Source organism: Pongo pygmaeus, chromosome 22, assembly GCF_028885625.2.
Source record: "Pongo pygmaeus isolate AG05252 chromosome 22, NHGRI_mPonPyg2-v2.0_pri, whole genome shotgun sequence".
NCBI classification, from domain to species: Eukaryota; Metazoa; Chordata; class Mammalia; order Primates; family Hominidae; genus Pongo; species Pongo pygmaeus.
The window spans coordinates 23,112,093-23,129,011 of record NC_072395.2 but is presented as its reverse complement, the minus strand read 5'-3'; the positions used below and the strand labels follow the sequence as shown (position 1 = coordinate 23,129,011).

Here is a 16,919-nt window from a genome sequence, read left to right as displayed (position 1 = left end):
GGCAGTCTGCAATATACCTTCTAAACTCTTTCTATGAGGCTACCATTATAGTATTACCAGTAATAGACAAAGGCACCACAATAAAAGAAAACTACAGACCAATATCATTGGTAGACATAAATGAATCCCCAACAATAGTAAACTAAACTCCAAAGTTTTTTAGAAGACCATACACCATGACCAACTCAAATTTCTTCCTGAGATGCATACTTGATTCAACATTCTCAAATCAATCAATTCAGTACACCACATTAAAAAACTAAAGAAAAAATATCTCAGTAACATTTGATCAGACACAGAAAAAGAATTTGAAAAAAATCAGAGTTTTATTATAAAAACTATGAACAAAGTAGGAAGGCAAGAAAACAACTTGAACATAATAAAAGCCATTAAGAAAAGCCACAGCTATTGTTATACTCAATAGTAAAAGGTTAGAATATTTTGGTCTAATATCTGAAACAAGGCAATAATAAAGCTTTAGGCATTTCACTTCCAGGCCTCAACATTTATTAAAAACATAGAAAGTTTTGGCATAAATACCTATAGAGACCTTAGATATAAATGCACATATTGATGACGAACTGATTTTCAGCATGAGAACCATCAATATAACATGGCTAAATTATAGTGTCTTCCAAAGAGGGTGTTATGAAAACTGGATTTTCAAACTTAATTCTATGAAAAGGATTAAGAATTTTAGGTTAGAATAAACACAAAAATTCAGTCTAAATTCCTTAAATATCTAACTGTAATACCTGTAATTGTAAAACTCCCAACCCTCAAAAAATTAGCAATCCTTTTCTGGATTTTACTACAAAAAAAGCAGAATTGAACAAGTGGGAATAGATTATGAAAAAGATTCTGCAAAGCAACAAAATAACTACAACTTATGGAATTGGATACCATGCCATGTATCTGAAAAAGTTTTAATGTCCAAATGTAAAAGAAACTTTTACAACTCAATAGCAAAAAGAAAAATAGCCTCATTTTTAAATAATCAGTTTTACACCTTTAACACTGTAAGAATCTATAACTCAGGTTAATGTTTTTCTCCATGTGTAACGGTCCGTCTTTGGGTCTACTTGGCTGGACAATACTGTGCATTGATTTGACAAAACACTAATCCATGTGGTAATGTGAATTTTTAACAGACGTTGTTAAAACTGGAATCGGTTGACTCTATGTTAGTTAGACCATCATTGATAACTTACTTGGCCCTGATTCCATCAGAACAGAACTGGAGAAGGTAAAACTCCATGGTGATTAAGCAGCTTCAGCTCTTTCTGAGACTTTCAACCTGCACTTACTGATGGCCGGCCCTGAGGATATTGGATGCTCCAGCCATCCCCCAAAATTGTCATCCCTTACATCTCACTGGGGAAATATCTTCCTTTTTCAAAAAGCAGGAAAACAAATGGAAAAAGGAGAACAACGACTAAAAAGAATGTAAATGGATTAGGAACAAAAGAAGCACCAGATCAGTACTGATACTGATTTCCATACTTTAGTTTCAGGAGAAGGATCAGACATGAAACCTGTGAGGTTCTACATGACAGTGACCCTGGTTCAGCCTCTCTATTGTCTGTGACCAGGATCCGTAAAGACTGTTCTAGTCAGGGAATCTCACTGAGGTCCCTGTCCTGGTTCTGACTGGAGAAGACTCACCAGGAAGCCCTGAGGTTACTCAGGATCTCTGATCGATGTGACCACGGTTGAGGAATTTTCATCCGTGTAAGCGTCAATCTGCATTTTGTGCCAGGGAGAAAAAGTCCTCATATGCATAGAGAAGACATTGTTAGGCACAGTTTTCTAAATTGAAGAGTCTCCCTGAGGAACCTTCAGAAGAAGACAAAGTCCCACATCCTGACAGGAAATAAGCCTCCATCTGCACCTGCCTCTGAAGCTGACTCTGATCGTGGATCCTGAGCGCCCCCTGCAGCTGATTTCGCCACAGCGTTCCTGCAGGGAGGTTTGTGTCTGGGCGCACAATGACTTCCCCTCACTGTGTCTTTCGCACAGTAATACACAGCCATGTCCTCCACTCTCAGGCTGTTCATTTGAAGATACAGCATGTTCTTGGAATTGTCTCTGGAGATGGTGAATCTGCCCTTCACAGAGTCTGCATAGTATTTATTACTTCCGTCATACCATATAACTGCCACCCACTCCAGCCCCTTTCCTGGAGCCTGGCGGACCCAGTTCATGCCACAGCTACTGAAGGTGAACCCAGAGGCTGCACAGGAGAATCTCAGGGACCCCCTAGACTGTACCAAGCCTCCCCCAGACTCCACCAGCTGCACCTCACACTGGACACCTGCAAACAGAGGGACACCGTTATCAGAAACTGCCACACAAATCCACTGTTTTTCTCACTCATGTTCACTCACAGTCAATCTCTCTATTTCTCCATGAATCACTTCTTAAAATAGCAACAAGGAAAACCCAGCTCAGCCCAAACTCCATGGTGAGTCCTCTGTGTTCAGTGCTGATCACCGAATGGAAACACCGCCGACTTCCAGTGCTGGGCTCCTCTCCCAGATCTGCAGGGTCAGGGCTGTGCTGGTTTTCATCAGCAGAGGGAGGCCCCTATTTCCATGTCCCCCAGTATATAGCAAGCTCTGGGGTGGGACATCTGAGGAGAGGCTGGGCTCAGGGCAGATGAAGTGTCCTAGGGGAGATCGGCAGTAATTCCATCATTCAGGAAAATACAGTTATATATTATATGATTGTGCCTTGATTAACACTTAGCTCTCATAACTTTATTTTATTCTTACATATTTACACAATATATTTAATGTAGGCTTCAACGTTATATTTTACAGGAGATAATTTACATAGAGAACACAGCAGTTGTGCAGTGTGTCTAAGATTATACATCTAAAAACAATTAGTCCTGTTATCTGGGCCTGTGCTCTAACCACTGGAGGAGGCAGCTCCCCTGAGATAACTCCAGGCAGCATGGCCCATGCCTAGTGAAGTCTGCAGGCTTCCCCATCTGTTATGACAACATTCTCTAATTTACCTAAATACGCAGAGAGAACCACGGTTCATGTGTATGTTTTTGGAAGTCAGTTATATTCCTTGTGTTAATATTGATCTATTTATTGCTGCACTTCAGTCAAATATTATCTCATCAGTTTCTTTGTTATTGCTTTATTCGAGTGTAATTAATAAATAATTCAAATTTATGGTGAATGATTTGAAAAATCTAGACCTATGTTTGCAACCATTTACTCAGCACTTCAATCAAGTTTTGAATAAATTAATCCCTAAATCTTTCTCTTATTCCTCTGAAATTTAACTCACATCCCCATTACTCCCAATGGCATATTCTCAGAAAAATTTAAATCTTCTCCATGTTAATTTATAATAGTGGCATCTTCTAATATTTCTACAAATGTATCATGTAAAATTTACTCTTAATTCCTTAGTTTCTTTCACTCAGCACAATTCTTTGAGAATTTAGCCATGTTTTTTTCAATGAGTGAGGCATGACTTGATTTCAAGCTGCATTAGATTCCAGTATATAAATATATGCCAAACTATTTAATTGTTCACCTGTAACAAAATGTGATTTGTTCTCTCAGTTAACGGATTTGATAGAGAAAAGCAGCTACTCGGCATGGGAATGTAAAAATGTGTAAACTATGATCTTATTATGACCTCATTAAAAACAAACCTGAACAACTACAAATAAAAAAAAAGAAAACCTTCAACATATCTGAGTTTATATCAGAGAGAAAACAAACAATAAACAAAACCTGAAATCTGAGGAGAGAGGAGGCTGCAGAGAGAAGCAGGACCCATGTAGTAGATACCACTGGATGGCATTTAAGATTGGAACAGGCTGACTTGGAAATATTCAATGAGTTGGTTGAGGATGCATGTGCTCATAGTGTTAGACTTTGAAACTCCTGGTGCTTGCAGGCTTTTCCTACGGAATTATTATTAATATTCTTGCTGCACTTTATGCAAATAATCAGGCCAAGTTTAAGACTAAAGTTTATTTTGCAAATGACTCAGTCTTATAATTACTTGATTCTGACAAAAACCGGAACTGGAAAGAGAAAAATTGTATTTCAAAACATATCATACACTTATCTTTAAATTCTAATCTCTTCAGTTGTTTAAGTATTTGCCTGCATTTTAGACTAACTCCGCTTATTCCTCAGAACCAACCAGTGATCTCTGGCTGCAGCCCAGAAGAAACAAAAAGGGATGGGGAATATAAAAAATCTGGATCAATATTTTACTTTTGAGCAATTATCCTACAAATCGTGCCAGGTGATGGAATAAATAGGGTGCCCCTAACCTGGAGGTTTCTTTGGGAAAATAAATCCCAGGGAGTTAACAAAAGCCAAGACTCATGCACCCAAATCTTAGCAGGCATAACTACAGCCACAGTTATCTGGGCGTGTCAGCAGCCTTGGAATTTTTTTTCAAACTGTCCTTGCCACCTTGTTTGGTTTTGATACATATCTTCTAATAATCCGATTTGCCCCTTCTCATTTTCAGGCCATCAAACTCCAAATGGTCATGCCACTGAAGCCTGGGATAATGGCTCTCTTTTATTGGGGTCCCTTAGACAGGCCTCCAAGAGAGATCTTCCCCAAACAGCATCCCCCATCAGCTGGAAGCAGTTAAGATTTGTCTTTGTCTCTATTCTAACGACAGTTAGATGTACTTCTTCAAAGAGGAAAATGATAGAGGTAGGAGGCAGAGAACTCTCCTAGGCAGGTAGGGAAGGGTCCCCATAGAATCTCCAACGCCCCAAGGTCATTGTGCACAGGGGTTGCCTAGACATGCCTGCAGTGAAAATTGTTAATGTTGTCTTTATCACTCTCTGTATAAATAGCCACACATAATAATCTAGCTGCATGAAGATAAAAAATAACTAGTTTGAAATTAGAACAAGTCCCAATAAAATCAAACTTAGCATGTGGTTTATAACATGATAGACAGGAGACACGGCTGAATGCTAAGAATGTGTTCACATCTATTTTATGTCATGATCAGGAAAATATTTTGTATATTCTTTAGATAAGAGTCCCACTGAGAGCACTGATTAACATTGATGGATAATACCTCAATAATAAAACTAAAGGTTATTAACCTGTAATTTGTATTAAGAACACAAACTTTCATTTAGGATATATTCTTCTATGTGTTGTGAAATCAACTGAGAAGGCAGGAAACATTGAACTTATTGAGCTGTTTAATAAATTAAAAATGAGAATTAAGTACATATGACTTTAGATGGTGCACAACTTTGGAATTTTTTGTGTCATTTTGTTTGATACAGAGTCTTACTGTGTTGCCCAGGCTGAAGTGCAGTGGCACAATCTTGGCTCACTGCAACCCCCGCCTCCAGGGTTCAAGCAATCCTCCCACCTCAGCCTCTCAAGTAGCTGGGATTACGAGTGTACACCACCACGCCCGGCGAATTTTTGTGTTTTTAGTAGAGATGAGGTTTCACCATACTGGCCAGGCTGGTCTCAAACTCCTAACCTCAAGTGATCCACCCACCTCAGCCTCCCAAAGTGCTGGGTTTATAGGCATGAGCCACGGCGCCCAGTCTGGGATATTTTTAGAAACCAAGAGGGTTCTGACGTCTTCTGGAAATCCTATTGAGATGGACAACAAGGGAAGAAACTCTCAGATGAATTTCTGCCAACTAGAGGGCTGATTAATATCATTTTAAAGCAAATGCTAACACGCAAAAAGCTAACATGAAGCTAAAAAAACATAGTGATTCAATACAGCAATCAGTCTAGCTCAATCTAGTTTAAAATATTATCTAACCATGGAGGGCATTGTCATTGTTCATAGAAGACACAGTCAATCCCACTCACAATCTTCTGGGAATGTTTTAAAAATGGCATCGCTACATAAAAATTATCAGTTTTAATAAAATGTAAAACACCCTTGGCCAAGCGTTCTCCCACTAGCACTATGGAATCATGGTCCACTCCTCAGGGTGCATCAGTTATTACCCTATGACTTGGCAGCTAAAAGGCCCATACATTTATAGAGTTTACCCCCAGAGATCATCTTTGTCCTATTGCATGCATGTGTTACAAAATACTGAAAGTGATTCCTGTGTGATATCCACCCCAATCATGAAGAGTTAAAACTGCCTTTTTACTACATCTTTTCCACAGTGTCTTCTGATCTTCAACAAGGAAACTGAAAGAAACATCAGCAGAAAATACTGCTCTTGAATTATACTGGAAGGAATCTTATCAGAAACTTTTAACTAACTCACTGCACAAAACAGTCAGGCAGTTAATTATTGGCTTCATGTTTTACAACTAAAGAATCAATTCAGGCCAGATGCAGTGGATCTTCCCTATAATCACACCACTTTCAGAACCAAAGTGAGGGAAATCACATGAGACCAGACAATCAAAACCAGCCTGGGCAACATAAAGAGACGCTATTTCTATGAAAAAATATTTTAAAGAATAAGCAGGTGAGGGGTGGCCTTCCCCTCTAATTCTAGATACTCAGGAGGCTAATATGGGAAGATTACGTGAGTCCGGAGCTCAAAATTATAGTGTGCAATGATGACACAACTGTACTTTAAGCTGCAGAACAGTGTGAGAGCCTGCCTCTAAAAACAAACAAAAAAGAATGAATTAAGAACTCCACACAACTGTAAATCTACTCAAATAGGAGATGTTAAACTGAGCATCCTCACTGATTGCCTGGCATTTCTGATGTTTTTAAGCAGACGTCTGACCTAAGACCTGCAGAATAAGCTGATAGTCCTTGATTGTGAGAAGCTTCTACCCAAGACATTAGGCCCGGACCCTGTCTAATTCCCCATCCCCTCTTTCTTTTTCTCATTATTATTTCCTTATATTTCTAAAGTCATCTCATTTCTGTAGATCTGGGTCTTGTCCATCCATACTGAATCCTTATCTTATTTCTTTTTCATTATTTTTATTCTTGCCACCTAGAATAAGTTGTCACGCTATCTTTTGGTGCATGACTGTTGATTACTTAAGGCTCACTCCTCCATCATCTGCCACACAAGGTGAATCTTGTTTGGACTCACAGGAGCTTCTTCATTCAATGCCAGTGGGAGTTTCAAACCTTATAAACCCCAATCTGTGAGTGGGAAGCCTCGCCACCACTAAACCATTATAAAAACACTGAGCCAGTGTCCTTTTATCTTCTTTCAAGCCATTTTAGATTTTCCTGCGAGACCTGCCCTGCACTCAGCAGACACCTATACTATGCAGATAATACACTTTTCCATATTCACTTGCTCTGAGCGTATGACTTCATCAGACATGACATACACACTAAATCTCAGTTGAGATCTCTTGGCTTTGCATGTTGTCAACTACAACTGATGGTGTCACTGTTTCTTTTTTTTCACAGACACTTCTCTAAAGAAGACATTTATGCAGCCAAAAGACATATGAAAAAATTCTCATCATCACTGGCCATCAGAGAAATGCAAATCAAAACCACAGTGAGATACTGTCTCACACCAGTTAGAATGGCGATCACTGTTTCTATCAACAGGACACACTGGATCCCTGAAACAGCTCCAGGACAGAGCTGGACGTGTGCTATAGATTTGTTTTGTATCCCTACCTAAATATCATCTCAAATTCTGATCCCCACATGTCAAGGGAGGGACCAGGTAAGAGGTTACTGGATCATCTGTGCAGTTTTCCCATGTTGTTCTCATCATAGTGAGTGAGTTCTCACAAGAGTTGATAGTTTAAAAGTATGTGTCACTTCCCCCTCTCTCTCCTGCTGCGCTGTGAGATGTGCCTTGCTTCGCCTTCACCTTCCACCATGATTGTAAGTTTCCTATGGCCTCCCCAGCCGTGCAGAACTGTGAGTCAACTCAACCTCTTTTCTTTGTGAACTACTCAGTCTCAGGTAGTTCTTTATACCACTGTGAAAACGAACTAATAGCACATGACTGGTGGAGTTTGATAAACTTTCTTAATGAAAATTTATAGGGGGTTTTATAGGGTTTGAAACTCCCACTGGCATTGAATGAAGAAGCTCCTGTGAGTCCAAACTAGATTCAGCTTGTGTGACAAAAAAGGAGATGATGGAGGAGTGAGACTTTTAATCAGTGCTAAAGATAGTACTAATTATACTAGGTAAAATTCGGTATCAAAGGAATTAGACAGAGTTAAATAAAATACATGAAAAGTCAGAGACTCCTGAATATACACATGAATGAGTGCTGGACATTTCTGTATTTTTAGAGAAATGCTAGAATACAGCAAAATAATGGCATGGGGTTAAATTAAAAAATAATAATCTCCACATGAAGTGTTCAATTTTACAAATGTGGTCATAGACATTATCATTATCAACATAGATAACAAGACAATTACCCTCAAAATATCCTCTTGTTCTGTAATTCCTCCTTCCTAGACTGTCCCTTCTCCTACAATATTCACAGTGAACTACTGATTTTTATGTAACTTTAGATTACTTTTCAATACATCAGGTAATAAAAGTTATAGATTTATGTGTGTTGTGGGGTGGCTGTATGTAAGTTTCTGTGTGAGAGAGAGAGAAGAAGGGAGGAAGGAAGGCAGAAAAAGAGAGGAATCCTACATAATTGAACACAATTTATGAGGTTCTCAAGTAATTATGGGGAATTAGTCCTTACGGACAAGTCTGATATAAGATGGAGAGGACAACTTGACACACCTAGCTATGGTTATATATTTATATAAATATTTTCTAATCATACAAACACATGCATTAGAATGGATGTAGTGGAGGGTGTCTGGTGGTGAAACATGATGGGACACAAAACGCCTCATCCAGCCCCTTTTCACACCAGCTGCACCTGCTCTGAGGTTGAGCCTTGAACCTGCTCTTTCTGAATCCCCACAATAATCCTGAGCCCCACGCTGTACCAAGCACCCTTTGGTGTCGTGATTTTCCCCCATGGTTCCTGAGAGCCCCTGGCTACCTGCGTGCTTCTACAATGGTCTTGAGTGCCCCTTGGTGTCCTGAGGGACCCTGGTGTCCTGAGTAACCCTGGCTGTCCTATGCACCCCCACAGGGAGGCTTGGGTATGAGTTCACACTGTGGTCTCCTCACTGTGTCTTTTGCTCTAAAATACATGGCTATGTGTTTGTTGCTCACATAGTTCAGCTGTAAGAAGAACTACTTTTTGGACATGGATCTGGAGATGGTGACTGGACTCTTGAGAAGAGGGGAGTAATTTGTGCTCCCTCCATGACCTATTCACCGGATCCACTCCAGTGCCTCCCATGGGGGTGCTGATGGATGCAGCTCCAGCAGGAAACACTGGTTGTGATGGAGAATGCAGAGATGGCACAGGTGAGGGAGAGGGTCTGTGAGGGCTTCTTCAGGCCAAGAGTGCACTGAGAAACACAGTTGTTGGCATGCACAGGTTCTGGAGAACACGTTGAAATTTCCAAATACTTACATTTCTATGGAAATAACGAGCTCACTTGTGTTCAATTAGTGAGTCTCCTAGCGTAATGCAGTGGATTCTGATGTTGGATTCAGACAAATATAGGGTCACATTTTCCTCCATACTTGGAACCAAGTAATAAAGAGAAACTTGTGTCAGGAGAATGGCCATTGAACTATCTCTGTTCATGGTGATTTTCAGAATAGTCTTGAGATGTGATCAACTAAAGAGTGTCCTAATGCTTAACCAACAATTAGGCCTGAGCAGCAGTCACAGGCATTGGAGGTCACCCAAATGGAGAAATATCTAACTCACTGAAGCTGCACCTGGGGGTCTCTGCAGGCTCTGAGTTGTGCAGGAACAGCTCCTCCCTTAGACTCAGAGTGAGGACAATCTCTGCTCATTCTCTGTGAAACGTGAGGGTTAGTGTGTGGAAAGAACCCAACTTACTTTGCTCAAGATCTCTGTACTTGAACAGAAACAAAGAATAGGAGAAAAAATGATTTCAGTTTTAAGTAGAATAAATTCCCATGAGGAAGGTAATAGTATGTCTGGATCTTGCACAGAATTAAGAAACAATGAATTTGGGGTAAAGTTGAAAATTACAATTTCTTTGCAGATTCTGTTTTTAGTTATCTATGTCCTCTGAGAAAATGAAGTAAAATCAGGGTTTTTACATAAAAATTCGCAAACAGCGTGCTGGCCTTGAGAATGCACCTCCCATCTCTCCTGCATCAGGGAGCCCAATAGACCAGGCAGCCAGCTGTTGCACTGCACTCTAACACGTGCCACCTGGTGTGTGCCAAACACACCCATCCTGGGAGCTCCTCCCAGACAGTGGCTGTGCACAGTGGAGACACTGAGGTATGGCTGCTGCTGGGAAGCATTGGACATCCCTGATGGACAACTGTGCTCTGGGAGGCACCAATGGCCTCGCTGGACTTATCTTGGACCACAGGGTTGTTATGGAAGCTCCATCAAACTCCCATCCCTCTCCAGCACTAGTGGTGAGATTGACATTCTGGGATGACAGTATCTACAGCCCCACCTGGCCTCCTGTGCATTTTTTGCTTCCATTACTTACATCTGCTTTGGGACAAATGAGAATGTTTCCTCTTCTCATAATAAACTTTTCTAATCCAGAGATCTCAGGGGTGGCCACAGAAACATGAATGTTGAGAGGCTCCAAGGGAAACTGTTGGATGCAGAGGAAGCCACAGACCCTGAAGGAAAGCAGCCCATGATGACCATCTGCACCTGCCCTAGAGCTACCCCTGTTTTCTCTGGGTTCTGAGTGCCCACTTTATCCTAGCCTCCTCCTTTATCATTGCGGGAAACGCTGTGTCTGTGTTCACACCTATGTCTTCTTACGTGGTACCTTACATATGGTAATACACAGCCATACCCTCTGCTCTCAGACTATTCATTTGCAAATACAGTGAGTTCTTGGTATTTTCTTTGGAGATGGTGAATTTGCTCTTCACAGATTGTGCGTAACATATCTGACTTCCATCACACTGTATATCTACTATTCACTCCAGCCCCTTCCCTGGAGCCTGGGAAACCAAGCTCATTCAGTAGCCACTGAAGGTTAATCCAGAGGCTGCACAGGAGAGTCTCATGGAACTCCCCAGGTTGTCTTGGGTCTTCTTCAGAATCCATCAACTGTATCTCACACTGGACACCTGCAAACTTATAGACATCCTGGTCAGAAACTGCCAGACATATCCACTGTTTCTCTCAAATTTATTCACTCACACTCTATCTCTCTAGTTCACCTTTTAAAACAGAAACAGTGAAAACCCAGCTCAGCCCAAGCTCCATGGTGAATCCTCTGTATTTAGACCTGTTCACCAAATGGAAACCCCTGGGAATCCCAGGGCTGGGGCTTCTCTCCCAGAGCTGCAGGGTCAGGACTGGGGTGGTTTTCATCAGCAGAGGGAGAAACCTATTTGCATGTCTCCTCCTGTATAGCAAGCTCTGGGATGGGAATCCTGAGGAGGGGCAGGGCTCAGGGCAGATGAAGTGCGCTGGGGGAGATTTGTAGTCATTCAGAAAAATATCATTTTATATTATGTGATTGTGCCCTGATAATCATTTACCAGTCATCATCTTATCCCATTTTTACATATTTACAGAATACATTTAATGCAAGTGTCAATGTCACATTTTAAGGAAGATAAATTACACACAGAACAAAGTTGTTGTACATTGCATTCAAGGTCACACAGCTGGACAGAGTTAGCCCCATTATCTCGGCCTGTGCCTCTGACCACTAGAGGAGACTGCTCCCCTGGGACAACTGCAGGGCAGTGTGAGACATGCCTAGTGAGGTTTGCAGGATTCCACCCCTGCCAGGACATCTCTGTTTTCTTTTAGTGTATTCTGCTATTGACCTGAAATACATAGAGAGAACCAGTGTTCATGCATGTGTACTTTCAAGATTCAGAGATGTTTCGAGTGTTCATTCCCATCTATTTTGGGCTCTACCTCAATAAATGTATTCATTTGTTTCTTTGTTACTGCTTTATTTAAGTACAATTAATAATTAATTCAAATATATACTGCACAATTTGGAAAATGGTAACATGTGTGCAACCCTTTAATCAGAGCTTCAATTAATTTGTGTACAGTTCACACCTAAATCTTTGTGTCACTTCTCTGTAATTTCATCTCACCACCCCATTACTTTCAAAACCCAATTCTCACAAATATCAAATCTTCTCTGTTGCTTTAGAATAGTTGTACTTTCAGCAGTTTATACAAATAGAAGTTTATGAAGTGCACTCTTAATTTGTTAGCTACTTTCACTCAACAGTTACTTGTGAATGTAGCCATGATTTTATGTGAATGAGGATGCCTTGATTCTAATGCTGCATTGTACTTTAGTTCGTAATCATACGTCAAATTGTTCAACATTCACTTGTAATGGATATGGATACTTGAGTTGTTCTCTTAATTTCTGGCTTTCATAGAAAGAGCAGTTACTCAGTATGGGAATGTGAAAAATGAGGAAACTATGGTCTTACTCTTTCCTCATTAACAACAAACCTGAAAAATTATGAATAAATGAAGAAGAAAACTTTTTAACATATCTGGAGTTGCTTTAACAGAGCAAACAAGAGGACTGAAATCTGAGGAGGCAGAAACCTTCAGAGAGGACTGGGGCCCACATGTTACTGAACCCAGGGCAGGTGCCACAGGATGGCATTGAGAGAGGAACAGGCTAACTTGGAAATATTTAGTGAGGATTTCTTTTTTAAATTTTGGATGCATGTGCTAATGGTGTTAGATGTGAAACTATTAGTCCTTGCAGGCTTTTTCCCGGGGATTTGAAAAATCCACAGTCAGGTCTCTTATCTGCTGTCCTGTGGTGCTGACGGGAAGAGAAGAACAGCAAGGACTGTGGAATGCCTGGATTCACCTCCACTATCTCCAGGGGAAATCCACTAAAACCTGTGTCCTATGGCCTGTGATGTGGTCAACAGAAACCAAAGAAAACAGAGGATTCCCGGGAAACTCCATCGAGATGAAATCCTTAATCTTCAGGTTAAGTACAACGGAGGAGAAACTGAGGACATGGCAGAGAAACCACTGTGGTTTGGAAAAGACACTCTACTCCTGGGGGAAGAGGTAAGAACAGAAAAGTTGGGAGGGCCACCCTGAGAATCATGATTACCGCATATGCATAAGAAGGAGGTTGTTTTGGAAGGTTGGAGAAAGTCCCGTTTGTTCGAACCCCTTTTCCACATGGTCAACTAGGTCTGCAGAATAATGAAGTAGCTGCATCAGCTCCATTCTGGCCTCTGTCATGTGACAGTTTTTGTGGATTTTCTTTCTGTTCTCTCATAATTTCTTTCCTCTCTCAACTCCTAGCTCCATTCTTCTTTTAATTCTCACTTTATTGAAGAGATTCATATTTAGCTTAGAACATTAAAACCTTTGGAAATAATTTTTGTCTCAAACCTACCAAATCTAATGAGCTCTCTCCAGGGGTGCCCATCTGTTTTTTTTTCTTCCTTTCCTATGGGGTATGGCCCTTGTTTCTCCCTGAGTCCGGCTCTTATTTTCATATGCATGAGGAGTCTAACCGTCACACACCCAGGAACATCTTGGAGCAACGTAACCTACCATCCGTCTCCTCAGCCCTCATGTGCACAGTGGCCACTCTGTCAGCTGCTGTATGTGCTTTAGGGCTTTCCATGTAAAAGTGTCTTTCACTTTCCCCCCAAATAAAGTTCCTGGTCCTTAAATACCTTCAAGAGCCAGTCTTCTTTTCTGCCCCTGTGTTGCTAATATTGTTTTATTCCATTAAAATCCACTGGGAACTTCAGTGACAATAGAAGTGACCAGCCTACCCTTCCCATTGTCTGACTTCTGCCTGACTGACTCACCCATGAGCTTTAATCCACTGCTCTGCAGCTGATGGGGCCATCTGGACCTTCATTAATAAGAGGTGTGTAATTTATTAGAGAAGACCTGAGATCAGCAGGCGTCTGAGCTACTCAGAACACAGGTGTGTCCTGCAGTAGAGTGTGTGTGACTGCAATCACATGTGTGTATAACTCGTGGCCTCAGCCCATAAGGTGATGACAGCTTCTGGCCATTCCTGGGCAACCTGATGTGGGGTGCCCACAGAAGGATGTGTACATGATAAGGATGTTAAAAAGTGATGTGGTGTTGGGGGCATGGACGGCCAAATTTAATTTAAATCTATTCTGTCCTTGATACTTGGGGAAGACTGGGAGAAAGGTAACAAAACTCAGATCCTATGTAGCTCCTAATTTAGGAAGCCATTCAGTGAAAATTTAGAAAGTTGAATGAATAGACTATACTTTAAGGGATCATTTCTATAGTTCGTTTGAGGAAGTTGAAGGAAAACAGTTATGTTGGTGATGTTGGTGTGTTTTCCTGTGACTTACTTAGGAGACAGCAGAAGATGTTCAGTGGTCAGTCTCCATGCAGCTGGTCCTCATTGTCCATTTGTTATGTTCGCATGAAAGATAAAAGACAATTTTGTGGTACAGGCATCAGGGCTGGTTTCAGAGACCTTGCCCCAAAAATGGCCAACAGGGGCCAGGTGCGGTGGCTCACACTTGTAATCCCAACACTTTGGGAAACCGAGGTGGGCAGATCATACAGTCAGGAGATTGAGACCATCCTGGCTAACACAGTGAAACCCTGTCTCTGCTAAAAATACAAAAAGAAAAAAATAGCCTGGCATGGTGGTGGACACCTGTAGTCCCAGCTGCTCAGGAGGCTGAGGAAGGAGAATTGCTTGAACCCAGGAGACGGGGGTTGTAGTGAGCTGAGATTGCACCACTGCACTCCAGCCTGGCGACAGAGCGAGACTCCATCAAAAAAAGATGGCCAACAGGGCTATGACACATTTTTATATGAGAACTACTATTTTTGCCTACTTCATGTGGAAATCTGATAGATGTGCCCAGCCTCAGGGGGCTGCTTCTCCCTCCAGAAGCTAACAGAGTTATGTGGTATTAGTCTGTCTGGGTCTTCATAAGAAGACAACAGGAGTGGGTGGCTTAAACAACAAATATTGATTTTCTCACAATTCTGAAGTCTGAATGTCCAAGATTCAGGTGCTGGCAGGGTTGGTTCTTGGTGTGGCTTCTTCTTGGCTTGCACCTTCTAGTCCACTATGTCTCCACATGGCTTCTTTTCTGCGTGCACGGGAAAAGTGAGAGGGCTCTGGTGACTCTTCCACTTCTTATAAAGACAACAGATCTATTGCATTAGAATCTCAGACTTATGATCACATTTAACCTTAATTCTATCCTTAAAATTCCAATATAGATCAATTGGATTTAAGGTTTCAGCATTTGAATTTCAAAGAGAGCACAAGTCAACTGATGACACAAATCAAGAGATTCTGAGAAGTATTAGAAAAATATCTTTTTTTAATTAAGAAGGAAAAATGGGACATTCAGGAACTTGTAGGAAATTTCCTAGTAATTAGTGACACTTCGACTCTAAGAGGAAAATTTGCCTTTTTCCTTCCTTGCCTACCACAAGGATGTGAGGAAGCAGTACCACAGATAATAAAGACAGAGGAGCCCTGGAAACAGCTGAGGTGCTGACGAGAAGGGAGAGCACTGAGCAGATGAGGAAGCCCCGCCCTCCCTGCACCTGCTCTGAAACGGCCTCGTGCTCTGTGGGCCCCGCGCGCCCCCTGCTGGTCATGAACAGCACCTGCGCCGGTCCCCTCTGCCTCCCTGCCCGGAGACTTGTGTCTGGGCTCACACTCACCTCCCCTCACTGTGTCTCTCGCACAGTAATACATGGCCGTATCGGCGGTGGTCACAGAGCTCAGCTTCAGGGAGAACTGGTTCTTGGACGTTTCTACTGACATGGTGACACGACTCTTGAGGGACGGGTTGTAGTAGGTGCTCCCACTATGATGCATGTACCCAATCCACTCCAGTCCCTTCCCTGGGGGCTGGCGGATCCAGCTCCAGTAGTAACCACTGCTGATGGAGCCACCACAGACAGCGCAGGTGAGGGACAGTGTCTCTGAAGGCTTCACCAGTCCTGGGCCCCACTGCTGTAGCTGCACCTGGGACAGGACCCCTGTGAACAGAGAAACCCACAGTGAGCCCTGGCATCAGAAGAAGCATCTTATATCTTCATATCTGCATTCCTGAGACACACACATCTGGGAGCTGCCACCAGGAGGAGGAAGAACCACAGATGCTTCATGTTCTTGCACAGGAGGTCCATGACTCTCAGAAAGCATTTCCCATGTGAGCTGGACCCTGAATTTAAGGAGATGTGTAGTCGTTTCCTGTAGGTGCCTAAGTGAGGATTTGCATGTGGGTGGTGCCTTTGTATGGGGAGGTGAAAAGGGATGAAGGAGGCCCCAGTCTTTTGGAGGATGCTGGCTGTGCCCTCTGAGAACTCAGTTCTCTTCCTGTGGCCTCCCCTCACCAACCCCAGAGTCCTCTTCTTCCAGGTAGGAATGTGCTGAAGGAGCTGGTCTGGGAGATGAGTGTGATCATGGATCAAGGACAGATTTTGGAATACGGTCAATACTGTTCTACCTTTAAAGACTCATATAAAACCAACCACACACCCAGTTCATCTAAATTGTCGTTTACCCCTTCAGACACATTGAAACAGCAGCTGAGTGTAATAATCACAGTGAATTGAAACAAACCTGGATCCATGCAATGTGTACAGTAGTTCAGAACATCCATCATGGTTAGAAGGACACTACTTGTCCCAGGAAGTGGGTTATTTTTAAACAGCACCTGACAGCTGCCCTTCTGAGACCTTTTGAAATTTGAGATTCTGTGTGAGATCTCAGAAGAAGGAAGGGGGATATATCTCCATCCTTCTCAATGTGTGACCCTGAGAATATGGCCTGACCTCTAAACACTTCTGTGTGAAAAGATGTACATTGGGAATAGCAGTGACTTCAGATAAAAACTCTCTATACATCAGCACTGGAGGATAACCTCATCACCAA

At 42.0% G+C, this 16,919-nt stretch overlaps 1 pseudogene and 1 gene segment (V, D, J or C); both read right to left on the bottom strand.

The window, feature by feature from the left end:
* Positions 1 to 1,680: 1,680 nt before the first annotated feature.
* LOC129027724 (immunoglobulin heavy variable 3-33-like) lies at positions 1,681 to 2,526 on the bottom strand (annotated as a pseudogene).
* A 12,503-nt stretch (positions 2,527 to 15,029) lies between these two features.
* Positions 15,030 to 16,171, bottom strand: LOC129028667 (immunoglobulin heavy variable 4-38-2-like). The segment is given in 3 exon segments: positions 15,030 to 15,109; positions 15,701 to 16,021; positions 16,105 to 16,171. Coding segments are annotated over 3 exon segments (468 nt in total).
* Between the last annotated feature and the right edge of the window lie 748 nt (positions 16,172 to 16,919).